Consider the following 25,331-nt stretch of genomic DNA (forward strand, 5'->3'; position numbering starts at 1 on the left):
TGGCAGCCTCATGTGTTCTGTGTAGAGAATCGAGGTCATCTGCTGCTCACGCCTCAGTCCACTCCCACATCAAGGCAACAGACTGAGCCCAGCCAGGCTTGAAGAACTCAATTAGAGGCCACTTTCAAGTTTTAGGTGCGTTATGGAACAAGAAGAAGTGCCAGGACTTGCAGACATCACTGTCATCCTAACGAGCACGTATCATCATAAATGGCTCTGCTAAAACAAACACCAAAGTATGCTCCGCAGAAGCTGCTACCAACAGAGGAACTGCCCATGCAAGAATGCGCTAACGAAGGTGGATGGTAGAAGGGGAACAGCGCGGCGAGGGTGGCGTTTATCCAGACTGGGATGCTCGGCTGCCGGGCTGCCATAGGAGCACCCGCTCAGGACTGAGGTGTCACCTCACGGGGCACCGCGCTGCTCAGCACCGGCCCGAGAGCAGGCTCCCTGCCCGACACTCCCCGCCTCACAGCGGCGCGGTTGCCATAACAACAACTGCCGGCCCCCGCCGCCTCAGGCGGCTGCGCGCCAGAAAGTGCTAGAAAGGCGCCGCAGCCCGCGCATGCGCAGGCGCGTATACTCCCCCCCCCCCTCACCGGGCGCCGCTGCAGCGCTCCTGGGGTAACGGAGGGCGGCGGGAACGGGGGGGATGGGTTGGAAGGGGGGGCTCTCCCGGAGGAGCGGCGGTGGAGGGAGGCAGCGGCGTGCCCGGGAGCCGCTGGGGAACGACGGGTTGAGGTTTCCCTGGAAACCGTCCTCTCCCGCAGAAAGGAGGAGCTGCCGCCTACGCTGCGCAAAGTGCGCACCCGGCTTCGGGAATGGGCGGCTGCGCGAGCCACCGCCCAGCGCCCGCTGCGGAGTCATTGCGACGGTTACTAGGACACTTCGTGCTCAGCCAATCGGCTGACGTTAGCTCATCCCGGGGGCCGGCAGCCAATCACGTTCGACATCAATCATTCAATTAAGCCAATCGGGAGCGTCTCGAGCGAGTAGGGCGGGCACTGGCGAGCCCCGGTTGCCTAACAGTAAAATCAACAGACAGCTGGGCGGGGCTAATAGGAGCGGATGGCTTGAATGACAATCTTTTTGGCCAATAGAAACTCCTCTTTCGCAGAGCCTCGTTATAAGTAGCCAATAGCCACTGCAACTGGCCTCCTGGGCGGGGAGAGGAAGGCTGCGCGCGCATTCCGCTGCTATATAAGGGTTGGCGGTTTACCTCACGCAGCCAGAGTCGGTTGAGAGAAGGGTGTTTTTAGGTGGAAGTGACCGGTGTCGCCGCCATCATGAGGGAGATCGTGCACCTGCAGGCCGGGCAGTGCGGGAACCAGATCGGAGCCAAGGTCCGGGCGGTGGGCAGGGGGCGGCGGCGGGAGGTGGGGGACAGATGGGCGGCGTGGGACGCGCCCGGCCCGGCCGCCCCTGACGCGGTTTTCCCTGGCAGTTCTGGGAGGTGATCAGCGACGAGCATGGCATCGACCCAACCGGTACCTACCATGGAGACAGCGACCTGCAGCTGGAGCGCATTAATGTCTATTACAACGAGGCCACAGGTAGGGCCTGTCGCGCCTCTCGCCCCTTCCCGATCTGCCCCCGGCGTCGCAGTCACGGCTTCTCCTCGTTTTGCAGGTGGCAAGTACGTGCCCCGCGCCGTGCTGGTGGACCTGGAGCCCGGCACCATGGACTCCGTGCGCTCTGGGCCCTTCGGCCAGATATTCAGGCCAGACAACTTCGTGTTCGGTGAGTGCGCCGGGAGCGGGGGAGGGACCTGTCGTGTAACCGGCTCGGGGTGGGGTGGGGTGGGCAGGGCAGGGACGCTGCACTGCGGGCTTTGCCGCTGCACATGCTCCTGAGGCGAGCGCTGCCCCGGGGAGGGGGTTAATCCTGGCGCTGCGTGACGGGTGCGAAATACCGGCGAGCTGCGGGCGGTGCGGGATGGCAGCTGCGGGGAAGCAGGTCCGAGGAGACGCAAGGGATCGTTGCTCTTCCGACTCTCCTTACCTCCTCCACATTAACAGGAGCGACCAAACGGCTGCTGTGTCATTAGTAATGAATGTTTTCTGTGTATCCGCCGAGCCATTTCAGAGGTGCTTGTGTGAAACCACAGCTCAGTGCTGGCTAAAAGGAAGCTCTGCTGGGGGTGGGGTTCTGTGTAGCCTGATGCGCCCTTGCTTGCAAGCAATAAGCAGGAAGCAGTGACCGTAATCTAATACGAAAATGGCTCTCTTCCAGGTCAGAGCGGCGCAGGAAACAACTGGGCAAAGGGCCATTATACGGAAGGTGCTGAATTAGTTGATTCTGTGTTAGATGTTGTAAGGAAGGAGGCAGAAAGCTGTGATTGTCTCCAGGGCTTTCAGCTTACTCACTCCCTTGGTGGTGGTACGGGCTCAGGTATGGGTACTCTCCTCATCAGCAAAATCCGTGAAGAGTACCCAGACCGAATCATGAATACTTTCAGTGTTGTTCCATCCCCTAAAGTGTCAGATACTGTAGTAGAGCCCTACAATGCCACACTCTCGGTTCACCAGCTTGTGGAGAACACAGATGAAACATACTGTATTGATAATGAAGCTCTCTATGACATATGCTTCAGAACACTGAAGTTAACCACTCCAACCTACGGTGATCTGAACCATTTAGTGTCAGCCACCATGAGCGGTGTTACCACCTGCCTGCGGTTCCCGGGCCAGCTCAATGCTGACCTGCGGAAGCTGGCAGTCAACATGGTTCCCTTCCCCCGTTTGCACTTCTTCATGCCTGGCTTTGCCCCTCTCACCAGCCGTGGGAGCCAACAGTACCGGGCTTTGACCGTGCCAGAGCTAACACAGCAGATGTTTGATGCAAAGAACATGATGGCTGCTTGTGACCCACGGCACGGCCGCTACCTGACCGTGGCTGCTGTGTTTAGAGGCCGTATGTCCATGAAAGAGGTGGATGAGCAAATGCTAAATGTTCAGAACAAAAACAGCAGCTATTTTGTGGAATGGATCCCTAATAACGTTAAAACAGCAGTCTGTGACATTCCACCTCGTGGCCTGAAAATGTCTGCCACCTTCATTGGGAACAGCACAGCCATCCAGGAGCTGTTCAAACGTATTTCTGAGCAGTTCACGGCCATGTTCCGCCGAAAGGCGTTCTTGCACTGGTACACAGGCGAGGGCATGGACGAGATGGAATTCACAGAGGCTGAGAGCAACATGAACGACCTGGTGTCTGAGTATCAGCAGTACCAGGATGCTACAGCTGAGGAGGAGGGGGAGTTTGAGGAGGAGGCTGAGGAAGAGGCTGAGTAACAGCTATGCAGATGAATACCTGTAAATTTTGTTTAAAGCTGTATGAACTCTCATCAAACCTCTGTCTGTGTTGTGTTCCTCTTTATGTCTCAAAAGTCACTTCAACTGCTGTACAGGCACCATTAAAGCATTTTTCACAGTGCACGAGCTCGTTTCTCTTGTTCCTTTTGGTAAGCTTTTCGGGTGCTGTTTCCATAAGTCAGTGCATAGACGTTCCGGAGCTCTGGAAAAGAGAAGCAAAGGACTTGGGGTGAGCCCTCCGTGAGGCAGCCAGGCTTCTTCTGCCTCCCAGCCTGGTGTGGGTGTCACTGGATGTGGTGAACTGGTGTTGCTTTATAATCTGAGTGTGCTGGTGGTGGGGATAACGCCTCCTGAGAGGATGGAATTCAGCTCTGAGCTGCATCTAAATTTAGGTACCTGTGTGTGGATTCCTGTTACAGGCTCAGCGGGAGCTGAGTAGCTCTGTAGTAGATACAGGTTCTGTCTGCCTGACAACACCTTCCCAAGGCAGGCAGGGCTCCAGGAGAAGATGAGCCAGGCTGATGGGCTCAGCAGTGCAAAGCAGGCAGGTAGCCATGACCTGTGCCAGCAGTGCTGTGGACAGCAGTGCCACACCGCACTGCTGAGGAGGAACTGAGCTCCTGTGTGCACAGCTGTGTTTTCAAATCGTATGTGGAGGGTTTAAACCTCCCTAAGTTACTGCAGGCTCTGCTGCTGAGGTGGGCTGAGCACCCGCTAGCACATCAGGGGTGTTTCATGGCACCCCTGTATTAACACCACATTCCTACTGTGGTAGCCATGGTGTCAGCTAAAGCAACTGACCCACCGCTGGGGAGCTGGGCAGGGGAGCAGACTGCTTTCCTGCTGATGAAACCCTGCTCACTGCTCTTAAATTCAGAACTGTTTTGTGCAAAGTTTTTTGTGCCTTGAAAACAATTTCTCCTTCTAGTGCCTGAGCTGCTCAAGAGTCCAAATGGCACCAACGGGAAACAGCCTGTCTGCAGGAATGGGTGGGTGGCTTCAAACCTACCTGGAGAGGGAGCTGCTGTAGGTGTAAAGGTGGCAACGGGTGGTTAAAGCATGAAGACACTAGGGTGGGTGGTCAGAGCCCTCCCCAAGCAGCCCTACGCAGAGGAAACAGCTCCTGGAACAGTCTGGGCTATGCTGAGACGCCCCAGGGCTGCCACACACAGGATGTGTGCTTCCCCACTCTTTGCTTTCATTTCTACCAAGTTTTCAGCTTCTAGCATTTTCCTCCTCTGCACTGCATCAAGTACAAGCTATGAGGTTGATTCTTTCTCCCTTGTCTCCCTGATTTCCCAGCCCACATTACTGAGCTCTGGGCAGAGACAACCAACAAGACAGTTGCTGATTTGTTGATGTTTTAGGTTGATACCTTAACGCTTTCAGGTGCATGATGGGCAGAGCTTCCCCTTCACACACACAAAAATCACTTCAGCCCTCTCTGGTTAGGCGCCACCACTAACTGAGGATCAGGTAGACAGTGCAGGGTAGCCACTGCCCATCTCTATGCCTAATACCATTTCACTGCTATAATTTTGAGCATTCTCATCCCATTTATATAATTTGCATCTTGCTTTTTATCAGACTTTAAGGACATGGAGCTGCTGGAGAGAGTCCAGAGGAGGCCATGGAGCTGCTGTGAGGGCTGGAGCAGTTCTGCTCTGGAGCCAGGCTGAGAGAGCTGGGCTGGGGCAGCCTGGAGAAGAGAAGGCTCCTGAAGGGGAGACCTTAGAGCAGCTCCAGTGCCTAAAGGGGCTGCAGGAAAGCTGGAGAGGGGCTTGTGACAAGGGCCTGTAGGGACAGGCCAAGGGGAATGGCTTGAACCTGCCCGAGGAGAGACTGAGCTGAGCTCTTAGGCAGAAGCTCTTCCCTGTGAGGGTGCTGAGGCGCTGGCACAGGGTGCCCAGAGAAGCTGTGGCTGCCCCATCCCTGGCAGTGCTCAAGGCCAGGTTGGACACAGGGGCTTGGAGCAAGCTGCTCCAGTGGAAGGGGTCCCTGCCCATGGCAGGGGTTGGAGCTGGAGGAACTTTAAGGTCCCTTCAACCCAAACCAGGCTCTACTCTATGAATCACTTTCCTGATGAAGGAAGATGCTGTAACGCACCCGGGTGACGGGCAGGGTGTTACTGAGTCTCCACTGCTTTAGCTGGGGGTTGGTGGCTGGAACCCAGAGGAACATTCTGCACAAGCCTAGGCTGGCAGCCAGGCTGACAGGCTCTCCTGCAGGAAGGGGATGGCACCGCTCCAGCACCTCAGCACAGACCGGGAAATAACCTACTACCCATGTGGAACAGTTGAGTAATTGTTCACTTCTCCAGCACTACAGCTAATAACAGCACTACTTAATGACAGCAATTAGTATCAGTGACTTTCCTTTCACTCAGCTGATAACATTACCTGGTACAAAGCCCATGTAGGAAGGTATCAGTCCAGCACTGGTGTAAATTCTATTGGTAGGCCAGTAAGTCTGGGGATACCTCTTGCCAAAGCTGTAACATGGGTTTCTCAACATAAACTGGGGAGGATAAAAACAACACCAGGGTACAGTTAATTTTAAAACACACCGTTTTTACCAAGTCATGTGCTTTGACTCTGCATTCAATATTGAATGTAAAGGAATTCTCCTTCCAGTTCAGTTTTCTTCTAATTAGGAGCTACACTGCATTCACCTCATCACCTCTGAGCATCACCTGCAAGGCACAACCACCTTGTGCTCCTATATCTGATGTACTGCGAGCCAGTAGTGTCTGCTGGGCTTGGGTACAAGCCTCATCTGCTCCTGTGCTGTAACTCTGCACATCTGGGGGTTGGTTTGACCCCTTCAACTGGTTTTGTTTCTCCATGAGTCCCACTGGTGGCCATCAGCCAGCAGTTCCCTGGCTGGGAGGGACAGGAAGGCTTAGGGAGCGTTAACTGCAGGGAGAGTGTAAATCACCCCCTGGAACTGTCTGACCCCCCCCAGGGTGAGCCCCAGACGAGGGGCTGGAGGGTGGATGTTGCTGCTGTCAGTATTCAGATGTCACTAAAGCTGCGCTGCCCTCCCTGGTGGAGAAGGGATGGGGCTGATTGAGCCGAGCTGTGGGGCCACTGACCCATCCTGTGGTGGTGATGGAGCGGCTGCTGCATCCCTCAAGCACTGCACTGAAGCATGAGGGCTGCACTGTTTTGCCTGATGCAGGCAGTAAGCAGTGATCCATAGCACATCCCAGTATGTAACCTAGGGCAACAGAGATTTAGGGCAGCAGATTAATGGCTTGAAGCCATCTCAGATAGAAATGTGGTGTGATTTGGTTGTTTTCTTTAGTGTACTCCTATTCCTTCAGTGCCTGATGTGCCACAGCTGAGCTCTGCAAGGCTGGATTCTGCTGAATCCTGCAACAGAAACACCTCCCTCACTGATTTATTACATGCAGAATGCTACTTAAGTGATCAGGGGCAGAAAGGCATTGCAAACAGCACATTCAGTTTTGATAATGCCATGGTTTGGGATTGTTTTTCCTTGCTGCTTCATCTCAATTCCTATTAATGGCAGAAGCATAAGGAAGCCAGCACAGAAAAATACATTTCAGCCTGAGAAGCAAGAGGCTGCCATGAGCCGCCAGACCTGCTGCTCTCCCTGCTGAGTCATTTCTGCCCAGCTGAGTTTCTCTGAGCTGGGGATCCTCAATCTTGGAATGTGTTCCTACATCAGTACACTCTGGGATGAAGGCACTGCAGCGAATGCCAGTGACCAGAAAGCGTTGGGAGTGTTGTAACCGGTGTCACTGAGCTGACCAGCCCTCACCTGGGCTGGACCAGGGATGCTGCTGCATCTCACTGCATCCTGGTAGCAGGAGGAAATGCATTGCTTGGAATGCAAACTGTTAACTACTGGGGGGAGGGATCTCATTTTCCCATGTAGGAGGGAACTATATGGGGGATCTGACAGCAAGGGGACAAACAGCGTTTCAGGAGGGATAGTTCTGCATCCTTCCCAAAAGGAGATCTAACCCCCTTTAAGACAAATCCTGTTAGGAAAGGAAAAAGCTTTACAACCAGTTAAAAGAGAGGAATAACCACCCAAGCAGGCCAGGAAGGCATCCGGCACTGCCAGCCCAATAGAGAAGATGGATTGCACAAGGGAAGCACAGATAGTTGCATCCTGTGTTTCTGCACTCAGAGCCACATATTTAGCAGCCACCCTTGACCCAGCCCTCTCTAGATTTGCTTAATCCTTTTATGAACTCATTTCTTCTCCCTCAATGTCCCAAGGAAACAAGTTACAGGCTTTAATTGCTCATGAGTTTTTCACCATGTTACCTAATAGCATTTTACTCTGCTTGTAAGCTATAACCCCAGTCCTAACCCTACTGCTGCAAGTGAAACCACTTCTGGTGTTGCAGCTGCCTCAATTACACGGCTGGAATAAGATTTGTGCCTGTAACGTACCTGGTGTTGGTCAAATTCCTTCATTGCTTCCTCCACGCTCCGGATGTAGTTCACACCATGAAACCAGGAGAGGCGGGGGATGAATCCAGTGTACCCTGGGGATGAAGACAAGAGAGAACATTGTCTGCTTGAGAACATAGAGATCCTATAGACATCAACCAGCCTGGAAGTGGAAGAGGCTGGGATAAATACAAAACCTCAGCAGAGCACAGGAAGGCAAAACGCACCCATTTAAAGTGTAAAATTAACTCTTACCTGTCGAGTATCTGTTCTGAAAGAGTCTTTTTTACAATGCCCAAGGAAAACTCAATGGATTGAACTGATCTGGGTGCATCTCCATGAGGTATGGAAGAAACATTTCATTTTCTTATAGCCTTTCCTGTGCACCAACAGCTCTGTCATGTTCTCTCCCAGTTTAATACACATTCAGGAGCTAACAACAAGGCGTCCAACCTTTCTTCCTCACTTGCCCTGCCCATCCAACAGATCTCCATCAAGTACGAGACAGAAACTATATGAAGTCTAAACCTACATAAAACATAGTGAGGTACATCTAAAACCCAGGCAGAACTCCCTCTTCCCAAAGGAATGCTTTGAAGAGAGAAAATAGTCTTCTGCATCCTGAAGCATCGATGCTCTTTCGCTTTGACTGCAATACTCTGGCACAGAGCTCCTGTTTGCTGTGGTCCACTGCAGAGTGAAGATCCTGCCCCGTGCATCACCCTCCACCATGCTCAGGCTCTTCCAGAGCAAGTGCAGAAGCTACAGAACAGACCTCCTTGTCCACCAGCTTTATACAGTCCTGGTGGTGCGATGCATCACTGCTTGTTGGCTGCATGATTGTGGAAGGGCTCTTGTTGCTGAGAGAGAAAGAACCACCACAAGGGCAGCAGGAGGTGGTGCAGAGCCCATGGCCCAGCTCTGCATTTCTGGAGCATTTTCTAGCCTGGCCCCAGTACTGTAGGGACTTCACATGGCTCCTGCATCCCATCCATGATGAGCTCTCCTGCCCATGGAGAGCATCCCAGAGGAACACCCTTACATGGAGAGAAGCAGTGGCATTTTCCATCCCAAAGCGTTAACTGAACTGGAATGACCAGCCAGGATCCCTGAGGTTTCCCATGGGGAAGGATGGTGACATGGCTCTTTCCAAGGGGGACTCCTGCTGCACGTGGCTTCCCTCCCTGTTACCTGTGATGACTTTCTGCTGGATCACGTTTGATAGCTCTGTTTCTGCCAACCAAAACTCCTCCTCCTCGGCCCCGTTGGTTCTCATGGGCTCCTGGGTCAGCGGTGGCAATGTCACCTGCCCCTGCGTTACAGGTTCAGAGCAAGAGCAGTAAAAGCTGTTTCTTCCTACAGCTCCATTGCTTAAATCAGCAACAGAACCTATGAATGGCAGCTGCTGTTTCCTGTTCTTCATAGAATCATAGAACAGTTCGGGTTGGAAAGGACCTTCAGATCACCCAGTTCCAACCCCCCCTGCCATGGGCAGGGACACCTCACACTAAACCAGGGCACCCAAGGCTCTGTCCAACCTGGCCTTGAACACTGCCAGGGATGGAGCATTCACAACCTCCCTGGGCAACCCATTCCAGTGCCTCACCACCCTAACAGGAAAGAATTTCCTCCTTATATCCAATCTAAACTTCCCCTGTTTAAGTTTTAACCCATTACCCCTTGTCATGTCACCACAGTCCCTAATGAAGAGTCCATCCCCAGCATCCCTATATGCCCCCTTCAGATACTGGAAGCTGCTCTGAGGTCTCCACGCAGCCTTCTCTTCTCCAGGCTGAACAGCCCCAACTTTCTCAGCCTGTCTCCATACAGGAGGTGCTCCAGCTTTTTCTTCCCAGCTTTACACTAGGAGCTACCCAAAGGTTTCTGGTGAAGTCCCATTGCACGTGCCCGCTGCACACAGAGCCTCTCCTTTGGGCACTGAGCTCCTCTCTAAATCTGCTTCTCAGAGCAAGGAGCAGGAATGCCCTTCCCTGGGATTTCTGTCCCAGGCAGCTGTTGATGTGATGGGCATCAGATCCTTACTCTCTGCCCTCAGGGAGCATGCAGAGCCCTGGCTGGCTGGAGCGGGATGGAAGAAATGAGGGGCTCAGACACATTGGTCCCAAGTGATCCTGGCTTTGCTGTGTGAAACAGCACCAGCCCCAGAGGCAAACACAGTGCTTGTGCTTAAGGGATAACCGTGGTGAGAAACTCAGGTGGGAGCAGGGAAGGGACCAGATACCCAGTGCAGTATCCAAAGGGGACAGGAGGAAGAGGGTGTCAGGGCTGCCAGTTCACCCAAAGGAAACACAGGCCTGGCACAGTGCGAGATCTGATGATGGCTGGGATTTGAAGCTAAAACTTCAGCAAATAAGAAGTTCAGGCTTTTTAATTAGGAAAAGTAATTAATGAGTACCGCAATTTCCTGGGTATGGAATGGACTTGCTACTGCTGGAAATGTTTCTGTGTTTGATATCCTCTACGTGACACTCTAAGCTCTCTGCCCTTGTCATCCACACCCACATCATAGAATCCCAGCCTGGTTTGGGTTGAAAGGACCTTAAAGCCCATCCAGCTCCAACCCCTGCCATGGGGTTCCACTGGAGCAGCTTGCTCCAAGCCCCTGTGTCCAACCTGGCCTTGAACACTGCCAGGGATGAGGCAGCCACAGCTTCTCTGGGCACCCTGTGCCAGCGCCTCAGCACCCTCACAGGGAAGAGCTTCTGCCCAAGATCCAACCTGAATCTCACCCATTTAAGTTTAAAGCCATTCCCCCTTGTCCTTTCATTACAGCCCTGATGATGAGCACGTCAGGGTCCCTTTTCACACCCCTGTTCCAAGGAGATCCCTTCCATGCCCACCAGTCCCAATCCCCATCCCTCCACAGCAGCATCCTCTACCCCGTGCCTGTTCCACCCCAGACCACTTACTGGTGCGCTTCCTGCCCAGGCACCACCGCACTGGCCGGGTCCACACCTTCGTGTCAGCCACTCTCGCCCTTCGGCCTCAGGATAGCGTGGAACACTGGGGGGGTATTCCCGAAGCACCTGTGTCCTCGGGACGTGCTCGCCGGGGTGCTCCCGGGGCTCAGGGTCCGTCTGCATCATGGTCAGCTCTTCCTCGGCCAGCTCCGGCTTCAGCCGAGGCAGCCTGGCCTGAAGGAGTGGGTCAGGGAAGGTCGCTGTAGCCCCAGCTCTCTCATAGGGAAAGCACCCTGTGGAATGACAGCGAGGTAAGGGGGAGGAGAGGCTGAGTGGGGGGTTCCCATCACCCTGGACTTCAGCCCCTTGTAGCGAAGGAAAGGAGCCTGGAGCTCAGCAGCATCCCATAGGCTGTGAATGCATCCCGTGGGTGCCATCGGCCCGCCCAGGTAACCATCCTGCACGGGCAAATGCACAAAGAGAAGCTCAATAGCTTACAATTGAATCTAAATGACACCTAAGCTCTACAATACCAGCAGCTGAGTTATAAAGGGAAAATAGACCCCAATGTGTCCCTTTGCTCCCTGCACCCCAAACACAGACCCATGGATTCAGCACTGCCTTGAGCTCTCCGATCCCATCATGGAAAATACCCCGGAGGAGCCCAGGCAAGGCTGCAGGGAAGGGGTTAAGGAATCCCTCACTGACAGCAGGAGCTGGGGATGAAGTCACCAGCAGCAGCCAGTGCTTCCCAGCTCCAGTGCTGGCAGATGCAGTAAGGGCTGGTGAGGAGAGCATGGAATGGGGACAGGGTAATGAGGGAGGGCAAGCGGGCTGACTGGTTAGTTGGGTCCATCCAAACCGCAGCTTAATCCCAGGACATGCAGATGTAAATGTCCAGGTATGAAGCCCGTAAACACCATCTGTGGTGGAGACCCGGCTCCCGGGAAACAGGGCTGGGATGGACAGAGAGAGTGGAAGATTCCAAGCTGCATGGCACAAATTCCCAGCAGGAAACGGGAAAGCATCGCTTTGATGTGGCCATCCCCAGGGAAATGGAGACCCAGATCCTGCTGGGAATGCTGCCCTCAGCCTGGAGAGGACTCGCTTCCACCAAACAGGGCATCCACATGGTGTGGTACATGGCACACGTGTCTCCACAGGATGGATCATGGGATAGCTGCTGCTGCTGCAGCCTATTTTGGGTCTGCTCCACAGGGACCAGGCACTTTGGCTGAAAGAGCTGGGATTTGGCAGGAAATTCCTGCAGATTCCCAGCATTGGGAATCTAGAGGAGCATATCTCAGTGTCTGATGGAGGAGATGGGGCCTGCGAGCAGGGAAAGAGGAAGAGGGAAAGTGGGAATGGGCACACAAGCCCATCCAGTGATCTGAGGTAGGAGCATTAGGATGCAAACTGAATTACAAGCTGTGAGAGCTCTTGAGGAGAGCAAGCCCTGTACCAGGGGGGTCAGCTGGGAAAGGGCTGGGAGCAGCAGAGCTGAATGTTCCCAGAGGATGGATCTGAGTCCTTGGAATTGTGCTGGGGTGATCGGGGAACCCTCACAGCTTGGGTCTGTGCTGCAGCGCTGCTCACACAGGGATGCTCCAGTCACTGCTGATGGGCAGCGCTCACACAGGGATGCTCCAGTCACTGCTGAGCAGCACTCACACAGGGATACTTCAGTCACTGCTGATGGGCAGCACTCACACAGGGATGCTCCAGTCACTGCTGATGGGCAGCACTCACACAGGGATGCTCCAGTCACTGCTGATGGGCAGCACTCACACAGGGATGCTCCAGTCACTGCTGATGGGCAGCGCTCACACAGGGATGCTCCAGTCACTGCTGATGGGCAGCGCTCACACAGGGATGCTCACACAGGGATGCTCACACAGGGATGCTCACACAGGGATGCTCACACAGGGATGCTCACACAGGGATGCTCACACAGGGATGCTCACACAGGGATGCTCCAGTCACTGCTGAGCTGCACTCACACAGGGATGCTCCAGTCACTGCTGAGTGCTGCTCACACAGGGATGCTCCAGTCACTACTGAGTGCTGCACACACAGGGATGCTCACACAGGGATGCTCCAGTCACTGCTGAGCAGCGCTCACACAGAGCCAGGACCTTTTCTCCTCCTCCTGCAAGCAGCTGGGGGGGGGCACATGGAACTGGGGGAACGCAGCCAGGCAGTGACCCCGACTGACCCAAGGGGTATCCTGGACCATGTAGCACCATGCTCAGCAATGAAACTGCGGGGACATTGAAGGGGGGCTGCTGCTTGGGGGCTGGCTGGGCATCACACAGTGATGGTGAGCAATGGTTTCCAATGGCATCACTTGTCTTGCCCGGGGTTTGTTTCTATCTTTTTGGTATTTTCCTGTTCATTACAATTTATTGCTATTTTTCTATTCCAACTATTAAAAACTATTACAAATAAATATGAAAATTTTATCTCAATCCATGAGTTTCCTCACTTTTATCCTGATTCTCCCTTATCCTACAGCAGTGGGATGAGTGACCAAGTGGCTGTCGGGGTTTAGTTGCTGGCTGGGGTTAAACCATAACAGGAACATGGAAGCATTTCATAACACAGCAAATCCCCATCTACCTCCATCTAACAGCAGGCAACCCGGGAACTTAAACCTCCCCTCCCTACCCCACCGAACACCAACGGGGCTCAGCTCTGCTTCGCACTGATGCTGCTGCCCCAGAGCTGTGATTGAGCCATGGATAACAGGAGCCGTGCGCGTTGGAGCAGGGCCCGGGCTGTGCTCACCTGGGTGCCCGGGGGGGCGGCCCTGGCCTCCGTGCTTGTCCCCACTGAAGTCCTCAATGACCTCCGGCTTCTGCAGCGGCGCGGGCAGAGCGCGGGGGCCGCGGGCAGCGGTGGGGCCGCGGGCAGCGGTGGGGCCGCTCAGCAGCCGGTGCGTGGCTCTGCCGAAGGTCTCCCCGGCCTGGAAGCGGTACTGGGGGATGAAGCCCTCGTAGCTGGGGAGGAACCAAAGAGCGGTCACTGCGGGGGGCTGGGACGGGCCCATTGCTTGGGGCTGTGCGGCACCGGGAAGGTCGCAGCCGGGAGCACGGAGGGGCTGGGGAGCGGGGGAGCAGGGGGGTGCCTGCGGGCAGGAAGGAGAACGGGAGCAGCACGGAGCGGGTGTGCGGGGCTCGGCACGAAGCCAGGCAGGGGTGTGTGTGTGTATGTGTGTGTGTGTTTGTATGTGTGTTTGTATGTGTGTGTTTGCACATGTGTGTGCTTGTACAGGTGTGTTTTCACACATCAGCATGCAAACCGGCTGATGGGTTTACAGGCACAGGCTCAGTGCTTCTGTTCATGGGGAATACAGAGAGCGGCCAAAGCAGCGCCTGCAGAGAGGAAAACTTCATAGAATCCCAGCCTGGTTTGTGTTGGAAGGGACCTTAAAGCTCCTCCAGCTCCAACCCCTGCCACAGGCAGGGACCCCTTCCACTGGAGCAGCTTGCTCCAAGCCCCTGTGTCCAACCTGGCCTTGACATCGGCTGCAGTCACTGGAACAGCCCCAGTTAAACACAGCTCTGGTTCAGATGCTCCTCTCCCTCTCTCTGTTACTGGGAATTCCCCGTGTCCCTGTTTCAATACTGGAACTCCAACCAAACTCCTGCAGGATGCGCTGCTCCAGCCCCCCGGTGCCTGGCAGTTGTGTGGCTCAGGGTGCTGGAGCCCTGGCTCCATCAGCACCGATCGGGAGCTCCCGCTGTTCCCGGCACCACAGCTCCTCACAGTGATGTTATTCCACCTCTGAAGCAGGAAGGCAGAGCTGCCGGTTGCCATGTACAGACACAAACACTGAAGGAGCCCACTGCCTACCCAGGACCAAAGCCAGATGATGCACAAGGATCATAAGATGATGAGCAAGTACTTTCCCTTCCAAATGCTTTCCCCAAGAGCAAGCAGAGCCACACATTTCCACTTGGCAAGCGGTCCCGCTTTGCATGCAGGATCTCGGCAGCACCTCGGTGCCTCCTCCCCATTGATTTTCAATGGGTGTTGCAACATGGGAGAGCTGCACCGGGACCATAAAGCTGAGCAAGGGCACAAACGGCTCAGCCCAGGTAATGACAGGGTGGGGGGAGAGCTGCATTCAACTCATGGCAATTAAAAGCGAGGCAACAGGAGGAGCTCGGCTGAGTCAGGCTGGGCTGTGGGGAAGGGATGTGCCACGGAGTGAATGAATGGTAAGGGCTGCGCTCACAGCGGGGCTGCTCCTGCCTTGGGTTTGGCTGAAGAACCCAGAGGGATGCCCCTGTCCCTGCAGTCGCTGCTCCCACCCCTCACTGCCCTCCCCAGGGCCTCCCCCCTGCCCCTCGCTCAGCCCTGTCTCTGCCATCGCCGCTCCCAACCAGCAGCACCCAAACCTGCTCCTGGGCACCGGGAAGGGCCTGGGCCCCGCACCCTGCGCAGCTGCATGGAGCTGGCCATGGATTTACCCCTTCTGTGCACAGAGTCCTTCCCAAACCAGCCCAGCTCCTCAGCGCTGCTCTGCCGTTTCCAAAGCCCCATCTGTGACCATTGCCCAGCACAAGCGGCAGCGGCCGATGCTGATGTCCTTGTGTCCATGGCACGGCCCACGGGACAAGCGGTGAGGTGCTGCAATGCAGCATCCTCCTCCTGCAGTGCCCAGCGGGGTGCAGGGGCCAATGGCTCTGGTGGTGCCCTTCAGGCAGCTCCTCCCTGTGCCCAGCACCCAAAGCAGATGCAAAGCAGCACCCATTCCAGTGCCTCACCACCCTAACAGGAAAGAACTTCTTCCTTATATCCAATCTAACCTTCCTCTGTTTAAGTTTTAACCCATTACCCCTTGTCCTATCACTACAGTCCCTAATGATGAGTCCCTCTTCAGCATCCCTATAGGCCCCCTTCAGATACTGGAAGACTCTTATGAGGTCTCCACGCAGCTTCTCTTCTCCAGGCTGAACAGCCCCAACTTTCTCAGCCTGTCTCCATACGGGAGGTGCTCCAGTCCCTGAGCATCCTTGTGGCCTCCTCTGGACTTGTTCCAACAGTTCCATGTCCTTTTTATGTTGAGGACACCAGAACTGCACACAATGCTCCAGGTGAGGTCTCACAAGAGCAGAGCAGAGGGGCAGGATCACCTCCTTTGACCTGCTGGTCACACTCCTTTTGATGCAGCCCAGGTTTCTGGTCTGCAAGCGCACACTGAAGCCGGCTCATGTTCATTTTCTCACTGACCATCACCTCTTACCATCACAGTCTGGCTGCTTCTTTCCAAGCCTTTGGAGGAGAACATCACAAAAAGCTTTGGAAAACCCCCTAACCACGTATGAACCAGCCCACAGCATCCACAGCCCCCGACTCTTCAAAGGGCTTGATCCAGCAGCAGGGCTGTGCTCTGCCCAACCTGACAAGAGTGCCCGATGCCTCTGCAAGCATCTATCCAATGGAGGCCTTCGAACAGCCTTGATGCAGGAGTTATGGCAGTTTGGAGCCAACCCCTGCACAGCTGCCCTGGTGCCATTTGCTGCTTAAAGCAAGTTAAGAAAGGGAGTGGGGGGGAAGGAACAATTTTGGCCTTACCCTCAATGCACTATGGCAGAGCCTTTTGCTGTACCCTTTTATAAAGCAGTGCTCCTCATGCTGGAGCCCTGCCTCCTCTGGAGCAGGAGTTTTTAACCATGTCTTAAACAAAACCAAACAAGCAGCTTCCCACGGCTCAGAACTACAGATCTCAATGGGAGCTGTTTGCATTGAACAGGCATTTTGGATGAACTTACCCAGGGATATGGTAGGGATGGGAAGGGAAGATGCTGCTTTCCTTGGAGGCTGCCATGGCAATGCAGCAGCTCTGGCTGGTGGGAGGAAGGAGATGCAGCACAATGCAGTTGCCCCAGAAACCTCTGTGATGCACCAGGAGCTGTGTTGTGTTGCGCCTGGCAACGCTCCCAGCTCCTCAGGTTTGGCTGGACACGGCCTTTGTTTCCCCCCATCCTGGGTGAGCAGGGAGATGTCACAGTGCTTGTCAGGTCCCCCAGGGCTGGTACCCCTGGGACAGCTGTGCCAGAGGTTCCCCACCAGCAGCCCCAGCAAGGTCTGGAGAGCCCCAGTCACTGCTGCAGCAGAGGCTCAAGGATTCCCCATGCTACAGGGGAAGGCTCAGCCTTCCTCTCCCTCAGTGCCTCCTGCTCTGGCTGTGTGAGGATGCACCCCTTTGCTTCACACACACAAGGGTTGTGCCCATTCCCAGCACCATACAGGTGACTGTGTCCTGTGTGTGGTGGGGTTCACCCCCTCCAGCTGCAGGCAGGCACAGAACATGGGGTCTCCTGCACTGAGCAGCTGCCATGGCCAGCACATCACAGCCCACAGCGCCCTGAGCACCAGCATCATTTCACCAACTCCAGTACCAGCAGTGAGGCTGGGCCTGGGGAGCTCAGCCACAGCGCTGAGGTTTCAAAGCACTAACCAGAAACCAGAGCTCTCATCTGTTCAGGTCCCTGCTCCTCCACCCGAAAGCTTCTCTGCAGAGGTAAAATTGCTGCTTTGGCTCCTGCCCTTGGTGCCAGTGAGGGATCTGGAGTTTCCAGCCTTTATAAATGTATTGAGTTTGCCCAGCTCCTGAGCAGCACCATGGGACAGCCCCAGGTCTGTGAGGGGGTGAGGGCTCTTCTCAGAGGTGAGCAGTGAAAGACAGAGGAGATGACAGGTACAAGATGCACCAAGGGGCAGGCCCAGTGCACACAAGGAGGGAGCAGCACAGCCCTGGGGCAGGGGTGGCATCTCCATCCTCAGAGATCTTCAAAGGCCAGATGGGCAAGGCCAAGAGCAGCCCAATGGAGCTTTGTGGTCAGCTCAGCTTTTGGTGGGCAATTCAATAAGAGACCTACAGAGGTTCCTCGAAGCCCAGGTCTTCTGATTTTAACATGAAGAAACGGCTTACTGAAATACAGCACTGTGTTAATGACACCAAACAGCGATCCCAGGCTGGTCCAAGCCCCACTGGCCCAAGGGGGTTCAGGTCAGCATCATCCCAGCACTTCCAGAAGCTCCCTTCAAAGCTCACTCCTTTAAATGACCAATGGCTGCTCCTTCAAACCTGGGGTTCCACACGTACCAAAGAGCTACTGAACAATCAGAGCAAGGTATCTGTGCTCAGTGCAGGCACCTGGGTAAAAGAATAAAGCAGAAATCACTTTTGTCAAGGTTATCATCAGAATTTATTGATATGAGAGAAACTTTGTATGTCCACATGTCAAGAGAGGAACAGTACATCCCGATGGAACAAGTACAGGGCCCATCCAGATGACCTGACAGTGCTCTGGCACCTCTGAACTCCAAAGTACAGGAGATGACACACAGGGCCAGCACCCACCCAGTGCCCCACAGGCTGCAGCAGGGACCACGCTGGCTTTGACTCCCATTGCCCAGCTCCAAGCAGGCACTGCACAGGTAACAGCAGCTCCTCACCACCCCTGCAGTCAAACAGGGGAAAACACCTATCTGGGGTGAGCTCCACCTTGGAGATGGGGTGACTTGGACCCTTTGCTCAGAGGACCAGCTCACATGCAGGTGCTGGGGAGCCCCACACTGGGTCTGCAATGGGACAACCTGGGTCCTACCAAGCGAGCCACAACTGGGAATCTTCAGGATGGAGTTTGCCCTGCCCAGGGAGCAGCCCCAGCCACGCTCCAGGCTGGCACCTGCCAATGCAGCTGCAGGTTACTGCCTTCAACATAACATTTATCCTCAGGTGCTGAGTGTTTGGACATTCCCCTGTCAGCAGTGCCCTCGCAGAGCTCTCAGCACAGCCATTCACACTGAGCTTGCGGCTAAGACAAAAGCTGTCTTGTTATCCTTACTGGAAATACATGCTATGCTGGATGCTGGTTAAAAGGCAGCAAGTGCTGAGCTTTCATCTTCTCCCAGCTTATGAAATACTTGGTTTGGTCCTAAGTATCTTGCTAAAGGATTAGAAAGGGAATAGCAGAGTATTCCCCAGGCACTGGGTAAATCCTCAATGGATTTATTGCAGAGCTGAATTCCCTCCCTCACTCCAAACGGATTTCAGAGCCCTCTAAAACCCTCCAGAGAATGAGCTGTTTGTGACAGGACAAACAAAAACCAACCCCAAGTTCAATGGTCTCATGCTGTGCAGGGAGCACCCAGAGCAGAACAGACACCCAAACTAAGGGGATGTGTCAGTCCCATCCACAATGCCAGATCTGACCACAGCCCAAGTGCATCTGCCTGGCCAACAGCAGGAACCCTGCCACAGCCCTGAAGAGGAACCACGAACACTCAACATACGTGTCAGGGCATGTGCACACGTGTGTGCTGAGGGACCACCCGTACTCTGCTCCTCCTCTCACAGGAGCTGTGACAAGGGACACGGCAGGTTCTGCGCTCAGCCGTTCGGTTTCACCAGATCCCAGTTCCCTCTGCACAGGTAACAGCATTGACTTAGAGATCTCATATTAATGGGTACTTATACAGGATTAATTGCACATCAGTCCATTGTGGCTACAAGTTCATTAGGCTAATGAATCTACATAGTGACAGTAGTACAGTATCAGCTACGTTTCAATACAAACTCCCTAGCCTAGCCTTAATCTGTAGGTCAGAAGAAGATCTTCCACCACCATGATCTTCCTACAACCTTTAACATTCATTTTCAAAGTTATTTATCTAGAAAACAAACAAAATCCAGTGTGGGGAAAACGCACATATAGAACAAAAGCAGTGCTTAACAACCACAGGAAAAAAGAACATCAGCTTGGACTCTGGGATCAGCATCCTCTGTACACCCTGGCAGCGTTACTTCCAAAGGGTTGCTAAATGCTCCGTCAGTTCTCAAGTCCATAAAAGCATTTCCTAGCTCTAAACGTTTCTAGTCTCTCACTATACATATTGTCTGTAGCAAGAGCATACAGAAACACTTGCTAATGTGCACAAGACTTCCATTTGATTTAATGGAATAGTTTTAGAAGACTGAAGTCTTTACTTGTAGAAGTACAACTGTTTGTGAGTGGCAGTGCTCTCACCGACTGGCAGCTTCTGTTCCACCCAGGAGAAAGCTCCAAGTCCCTCAAGGTTTTACTCATCTATGTTGCCCAAAGGTGTGTGGGTATCCAAGAAAACCCCTCTCACAGTATTCCCAGGAAATGATTCAGAAGAGGAGATGATTTTTCAACCAAATGAGATCCTCTGGTCTTGTGTGTCAGACCATGGCCAATAGAATGAGCAGCTGCCATGGACGTCTCAACTTAAATACGGTTCAGTCAAGGGAGGAGAGCAAGGTGGCCTGACCATCTTCTGTGAGGTACAGGCAGAGAGGCACCAAAGTCACTTCTGTTCTCAACAGTTTGTCTCTTTTTCCTGGAGTCAAATGTTTGATTCCATTTGTTCTAGCAGGAAGTGGTGAATCATGTCAAAAGTGGGACGATCTTTTATATCCCTGCTCCAACATTTCAACATCAGGTCAAACACAGGGTTAGGGCACAGAGGAGTCTGGGAGAGATAGATCTGCAAGGAAGAAAGGTACAGCTGTTTCAGTGGGTTTTCATATGAGAATTGAACACCAAGAGGACAGTTTCACTCCAGGTTCACAAGACACAGCCATCATGCAACGCTTGAAATCCATTAAGCATGAATCTGGCAGTGGAGTCTGGATGGAGCTTTGATGCCATCTCAAATGGCACTGCAGACACTTTGCCAACAGATTTGATGAGATGGTCACAAAACAGTGCTTTGTGCCCCAGGAAACACGAATGCTTCAGAGAGATTTGTCTTCCAAGTGACAGCAACATACAAACCAAACCCAAATTTACCACAGTAATATCCAAATACTTCCACTCACCGTAGACACCCCATGAGGCTTTCTAAGCATCGTGACAGCTTGTTAGCAGAGAGAAAAAACACCTTTTAGAGCTCATCTAAAGCACAGCCTGGCAGAACTGTTTCCCCTCTCATTCCAATACACATCTTTTAGGCTCTTCACTAAATCATTAGCATTCAGGAGACAGTGAATAAAACCTCCCATTATTTTATTCCCCTTAATCCTTTAACTTGACTGGTGCTAAAGGTGAATTTGGGGAGAATAGCAAACTGCTTACAACCTGCACTCCATGTTTTTGGGTGCAGTGATGCTCAGTACTGCAGGGCTGTCCTGCATCATCGCTGGTGTCTATTGAAGGCAGTGGAGCACACTGTCCTCCCTGGGAGCTGGCCGGAGAGGACAGAATGATACAGACAAGCCCTTCAGGCAGAGATGGCCAAAGGCTTCTTGGCATATGTGGAGACATTCCAAAGAGTATCTAATCCCTGGGAACTAACAACTCTTCCTTCCCCACCTCAGTAAGTGCTTCCTGGTCTTTCACAGATAATGCTAGCAGGAGAGAGATGTGAAACAAAAAAAAAGCACAAGGATTGTGTAGCAGAGGCCAGAAAAGCCAAGGACAGAACAGACTGAGATAGAAGTGGCTTATGATAAGGAAGAAACACTGGAGAGGGCCAAAAGATTCTTCCAGTGGGATTCCAGGACAGGAAAGCTGGTGCAATGAGCAAAGAGGAAGAGAGGTGGGACACACTGAGAAGGTGAGTAATGCAGAGTCCTGCAGATGATGTAAGGCCAGCAGAAAGGCTCTGGGAGGTCCACCAGGATGTGACCAGGTCAAGTGAAGGAAGGAGAGGTCATGTTTGCTGTCTTACCTGCCTGCCCTGGCTCCGGAAGAACTCCCCTGTGTTCTCAATGACTTGCTCATCCGAGAGGAGGCTGTAAGGTTGCTCCTTACACAGTATGAACATCTCCCAGAGGGTGACCCCAAAGGCCCAGACATCACTGGCTGTGGTGAACTTGCCCTGTGAATGAAAGAATGTTGTCAGCCCAGGTTGCTCACAGAGCACATTCAGCAGAACCCATTCCAATCTACATCCTCTGCAGCTAGACACGAGGATGTGGAATTCATACCTGGGAAGATGCTCTGAAGAAGAGACAGCAGAGCAGGTGACCTGCTCCCAGCAGTGCACAAAGGCACTGAGGTATGACATGGCTGCAGTGTGGGCCAGCAGCAGCATGTCTGTGGAACCCACAGGACAGCTCTGAGAAGGTGCAGTTGTCACTGGGGCAAACCCCTTGCATCAGGAAGCAAGTCTCAGAAAGCCACAGACAACTTTTCCTCCTGAGAAAGCATCTGCAGCAGGAGGAGAACGGACTGTGGCCTTCCTCCACCCAGAACACAGCAGGGCAGCCCAGGGAAGCTTTGAGCAGGAAGCAAAGGCTCAGGGTGAAAGCAGAGCCAAAGCAGACTCCAGACTCTTACAGAAAGGCCAAGACAATTTCAGTCTCTGCACATAAGAAGTCAGTGACAGTCTGCTCGGGTCCCTGTTTTCTGCCTTGGGAAAAGGTGCCCAACTGGCTGTGTTTGGGCTAAAGAAAAGAAGCTAAAGAGAGCTCAAAAAATAACAGAATCCACCTGGGGGCTGTTTGGGCAGGAAACATCCAAGATGCAGATTGCCCAGGTTTATCTGGCAACCCTAGCAGTGTGTCAGTGTTTGGAAGGTGCTCACACAGGGACTATGAGTGACTTATGGTTTAGATGCAGCTACAACCAGAAAAACAGGGTGAATTTAGAAAAGCTTGGGCCTATCAGCCTTTATAGACCAGGTAATTGCAGTTGTTCCGGGTACTCGGAGTGTGTGGTAAGAAAACAGAACCAGGTGATCTCACCAACTGGTGTGAGAAAGAAATACTGGGCTCAATATTAAGGACCTGCATCCACACTGGATGTGTTTGGGCTGTTGGATGTTTTCCTGAGGGGAAGACAGCAAGACCCTTGAGCAGGAAACAAAACCCCAACCTCAACACCTGACTTGGCACTTTGAAACTCATGAAGTTTTGTCCATGCCCCTTTCAGCTTCCCAGCTGGGGAAATAAGCACAGAAAGGCAACTTCCTTATAATTGCAGCAGGAAATCTGAATGCCAGGCACAGAACAGAAATTAGGCCCCAGACGAGAGCTGATGCCATCCAGAAGGACCTGAGCAAGCTCAAGAAATGGACCGGTGTGAACTGCAACAAGATTGAAGGTCAAGGTCCTACAGCTGGCTTGGGGCAACCCGTGGTATTAATCCAGGCTGGGGATGAAGGAATTGAGAGAGACTTGCGGGTGCTGGTGGATGAAAAGCTGGACATGACCCAGCAGTGTGGGCTTGCAAATGGTGAAGCATTGGCACAGGTTGCCCAGAGAGATGCCAGACGCCCCATCCCTGGCAACATTCAAGGTCACATTGGATGGGGGTTTTAGCAATCTGATCTAATTGAAGATGCAGGGATTTGGACTAGCTGACCTTTAAAGGTCCCTTACCACTCACAGTATGATCTGTGCTGTATTTGCAAGGGCACACTCCTTTCCCAGCATGAGTTACATCCAAAGCAACCCAATGGACTTCTCACCTAGGACCATTTGTAGCACACATTTTGATGCTATAAGGACCTTCAGACATACACGTGTTGCTGTTTCAATGGTGGAAATCAGAGGAAGGAAGAATGGTTTTGTGCAGTCCCTACCAGGAGGATGCTTTCCCAGGCCATCCAACGGATGGGCAGTACAGCTCTTCCCTGGATCCGGTAGTAATCCCCACTGTAGAGATTCCTGCTCATGCCAAAGTCTGCAATCTTGATGGTGTAGTTGTTCCCCACCAGGCAGTTGCGAGTTGCCAGGTCTCTGTGCACAAAATTCAGGGATGCCAAATACTTCATTCCAGAGGCGATCTGGGTGGCCATGTACAGCAGGTTGGAGTAGCTGCAGTAAAACAAAGAACAGTCGGTATTGTTGCCCACACTCAACAGCTTCTTGCATTTGCTGTGTTACAGTGACCTGTTGGTTTAGTTTTTGCTGTGTCAGTGAAACTCAACTGTCTAGTTTCAGGCACTAAATCCCTCGCCTGCCAGGCTAAGCCAAGCTCTTGAGCTGCCAAAGCAGGAACAGACAAGCTGTCCTTGAAATTCAGGGCCCTTGGAATTTGACATCCTTCAGAGTTTTTAATATCAAGTGTTCAATTCAAGCATTTCAAAGAGTTCATGCAAAGCACCAACCTTCTGCAGAGAGACATGGAAAATTAAGCTGTACAATCTCAGAATCCCCTATCTTAAAACCTGCTTGGCCTAGAATTTCACACACTGCCACTGTGGCATGCTTACATTAATGTAAGTATGTCACAACATTAAAGAGACCTTATTTTTTAGTATGTTTAATATTACTGAAAATATAAACCGACACATTTTCCATCTAATATCATTTTAATTCCCTCATTAGCAAAATGAAGGTAATACCAATAAAGCTGCATGGTACACAGACAGGGTTTGGACCATCTGCCTTCCAGCATTCCTCACACACTGTTGTTCTCTGATGTTTCCCACTGTGGGTTGCCCAAATGCTCCCCACAACCAAGCATTTCTCACAACAAACCTAATAAAGTGTTCACAGTTGGTATTTCTCTGATAAAAGTCAGAAAAAGAAAGTCTGTCTCCTCCTCCTCATGCTCTGGTGGCAGGGAGAGAAGCAGTAACATGTTATCTGAATTACAGTGATGGAATGCATCTAATGATTACAGATTCAACCTACCTATCCTCATCAATAGCTAAGCTATCACTACAGCATCTAATGATAACAGAGCCAATCAATCTATCCTCATCAATAGCTATCAGTACAGTGATATTCAGCTAGCCCCTCACCCCTGCAGAGGCTCTGGGCACCGCTCCCCTCCCAGCCTTTCAGCACAGTGACCACCACACTCAGCTAGGTGAAACCCAGCCCAGTCCCACAGGCAGGTCCATGCTTTCCCTGAGCTGGGCGGACCTGATGTGTCCAAGAGAAGGAATTCTGCCACCCACTTGTACCTTGTTAACCTCATTGCTGGCTTTCCACATCGGAGCAGGCACAGCCTCCAAGATCCTGTTATCCCTTCCCCTGCTCTGCTGCAGTTGTCTCCTGCCTCAGGCTGTTGCTCTGCCCTTTGAAGCAGCCCAGTCTCTCCTGTCCCACCTGCACCCTGGCAGGGTCCCACCAGCAACTACTTTTTGGCTCCCTGTCCCTTTGCTCAGCAAGCTCTGCAGGGCTCCATGTCTGCAGTGCTGCATACAGAGGAGCAAGATAGGAGATGCTTCTTGGCAGAGTCATCCTCATGACTTGTTAGACAGCCAGAGAGACAGTGAGGAGATGCATTTCAAATACCAAACAGCCATAAGGACTTTGAAATGCATCACCTCTCTGCAGGAAAGTGTTCAAGTATTAAGTGTTCAAGGCCAGGACGGATGGGGCTTGGAGCAAGCTGCTCTAGTGGAAGGTGTCCCTGCCTGTGGCAGGGGGTTGGAACTGAATGAGCTTTAAGGTCCCTTCCAATACAAACCAGGCTGGGATTCCATGAAAGGGCTGTTCATCACATCCAGTGTATCAAATATTGGGCCCGAGACACACATGGAATGGTTCACCTTGCCACATGAAACACCCACCAGCATCGGCAGAGCCAAGCTGCCCTCTATGGCAGGAGGATTCATTTTACCCTCAGGAAACAAGTCCTACACAGATATCTGAGCTGGTCATACTGGCTTCCTTTAATGTGAAACTCTACCTGGTTGCAAGGAACGAGAGGCTGAAAGATCTGCTG

At 52.8% G+C, this 25,331-nt stretch overlaps 3 protein-coding genes across 6 annotated transcripts in view; 1 reads left to right on the forward strand and 2 right to left on the reverse strand.

Moving 5' to 3' along the window:
• Positions 1 to 1,164: 1,164 nt before the first annotated feature.
• On the forward strand, positions 1,165 to 3,437 carry TUBB4B (tubulin beta 4B class IVb). Its single transcript, XM_061352998.1, has 4 exons — positions 1,165 to 1,343; positions 1,445 to 1,553; positions 1,630 to 1,740; positions 2,233 to 3,437. The coding sequence occupies exons 1-4, from the start codon at positions 1,287 to 1,289 to the stop codon at positions 3,291 to 3,293; spliced, it is 1,338 nt and encodes a 445-aa protein (XP_061208982.1). The 5' UTR covers positions 1,165 to 1,286; the 3' UTR covers positions 3,294 to 3,437.
• On the reverse strand, positions 3,358 to 16,614 carry CIMIP2A (ciliary microtubule inner protein 2A). The gene is made up of 7 exons (XM_061352333.1): positions 16,446 to 16,614; positions 13,453 to 13,664; positions 10,675 to 11,051; positions 8,936 to 9,056; positions 7,745 to 7,839; positions 5,714 to 5,831; positions 3,358 to 3,516 (listed from the first exon to the last, which is right to left on the reverse strand). Exons 1-7 carry the CDS (start codon positions 16,499 to 16,501, stop codon positions 3,428 to 3,430), a joined length of 1,068 nt encoding a protein of 355 aa, XP_061208317.1. The 5' UTR covers positions 16,502 to 16,614; the 3' UTR covers positions 3,358 to 3,427.
• Positions 16,615 to 19,178: 2,564 nt separating this feature from the next.
• Positions 19,179 to 25,331, reverse strand: part of LOC133212013 (discoidin domain-containing receptor 2-like) — a 60,062-nt gene continuing 53,909 nt past the window's right edge. For 3 of the 4 annotated variants that reach the window (XM_061353000.1, XM_061353001.1, XM_061352999.1), the window contains exons 15-17: positions 23,233 to 23,467; positions 21,376 to 21,525; positions 19,179 to 20,190 (exon numbers count right to left, since the gene is read on the reverse strand). In XM_061353000.1, coding sequence (XP_061208984.1) covers positions 20,050 to 20,190; positions 21,376 to 21,525; positions 23,233 to 23,467 — 526 coding nt within the window. In that variant the 3' untranslated portion in view covers positions 19,179 to 20,049. Of the gene's footprint in view, positions 20,191 to 20,524; positions 20,563 to 21,375; positions 21,526 to 23,232; positions 23,468 to 25,331 lie in introns of all 4 variants that reach the window. The other variant, XM_061353003.1, reaches the window with a different exon arrangement.

The sequence above is a fragment of the Neopsephotus bourkii genome, unplaced genomic scaffold (genome assembly GCF_033783945.1).
Source record: "Neopsephotus bourkii isolate Nb327-2 ecotype Australia unplaced genomic scaffold, CSIRO-AGI_Nbou_v1 NB_659, whole genome shotgun sequence".
NCBI lineage: Eukaryota > Metazoa > Chordata > Aves > Psittaciformes > Psittacidae > Neopsephotus > Neopsephotus bourkii.

What these genes read in the sequence shown, in the direction of transcription:
- TUBB4B (XM_061352998.1), top strand. Translation starts at nt 1,287, where the DNA reads ATGAGGGAGATCGTGCACCTGCAGGCCGGGCAGTGCGGGAACCAGATC. An exon ending in CTATTACAACGAGGCCACAG is followed by an intron (nt 1,554 to 1,629) that starts GTAGGGCCTGTC and finishes CTCGTTTTGCAG; the next exon opens with GTGGCAAGTACGTGCCCCGC. An exon ending in GCCAGACAACTTCGTGTTCG is followed by an intron (nt 1,741 to 2,232) that starts GTGAGTGCGCCG and finishes GCTCTCTTCCAG; the next exon opens with GTCAGAGCGGCGCAGGAAAC.
- CIMIP2A (XM_061352333.1), bottom strand. Translation starts at nt 16,501, where the DNA reads ATGGCAGCCTCCAAGGAAAGCAGCATCTTCCCTTCCCATCCCTACCAT. An exon ending in CCGCCCCCCCGGGCACCCAG is followed by an intron (nt 11,052 to 13,452) that starts GTGAGCACAGCC and finishes GCTGAGCTCCAG; the next exon opens with GCTCCTTTCCTTCGCTACAA. An exon ending in CTACATGGGCTTTGTACCAG is followed by an intron (nt 3,517 to 5,713) that starts GTAATGTTATCA and finishes TCTCTTTTCCAG; the next exon opens with AGCTCCGGAACGTCTATGCA.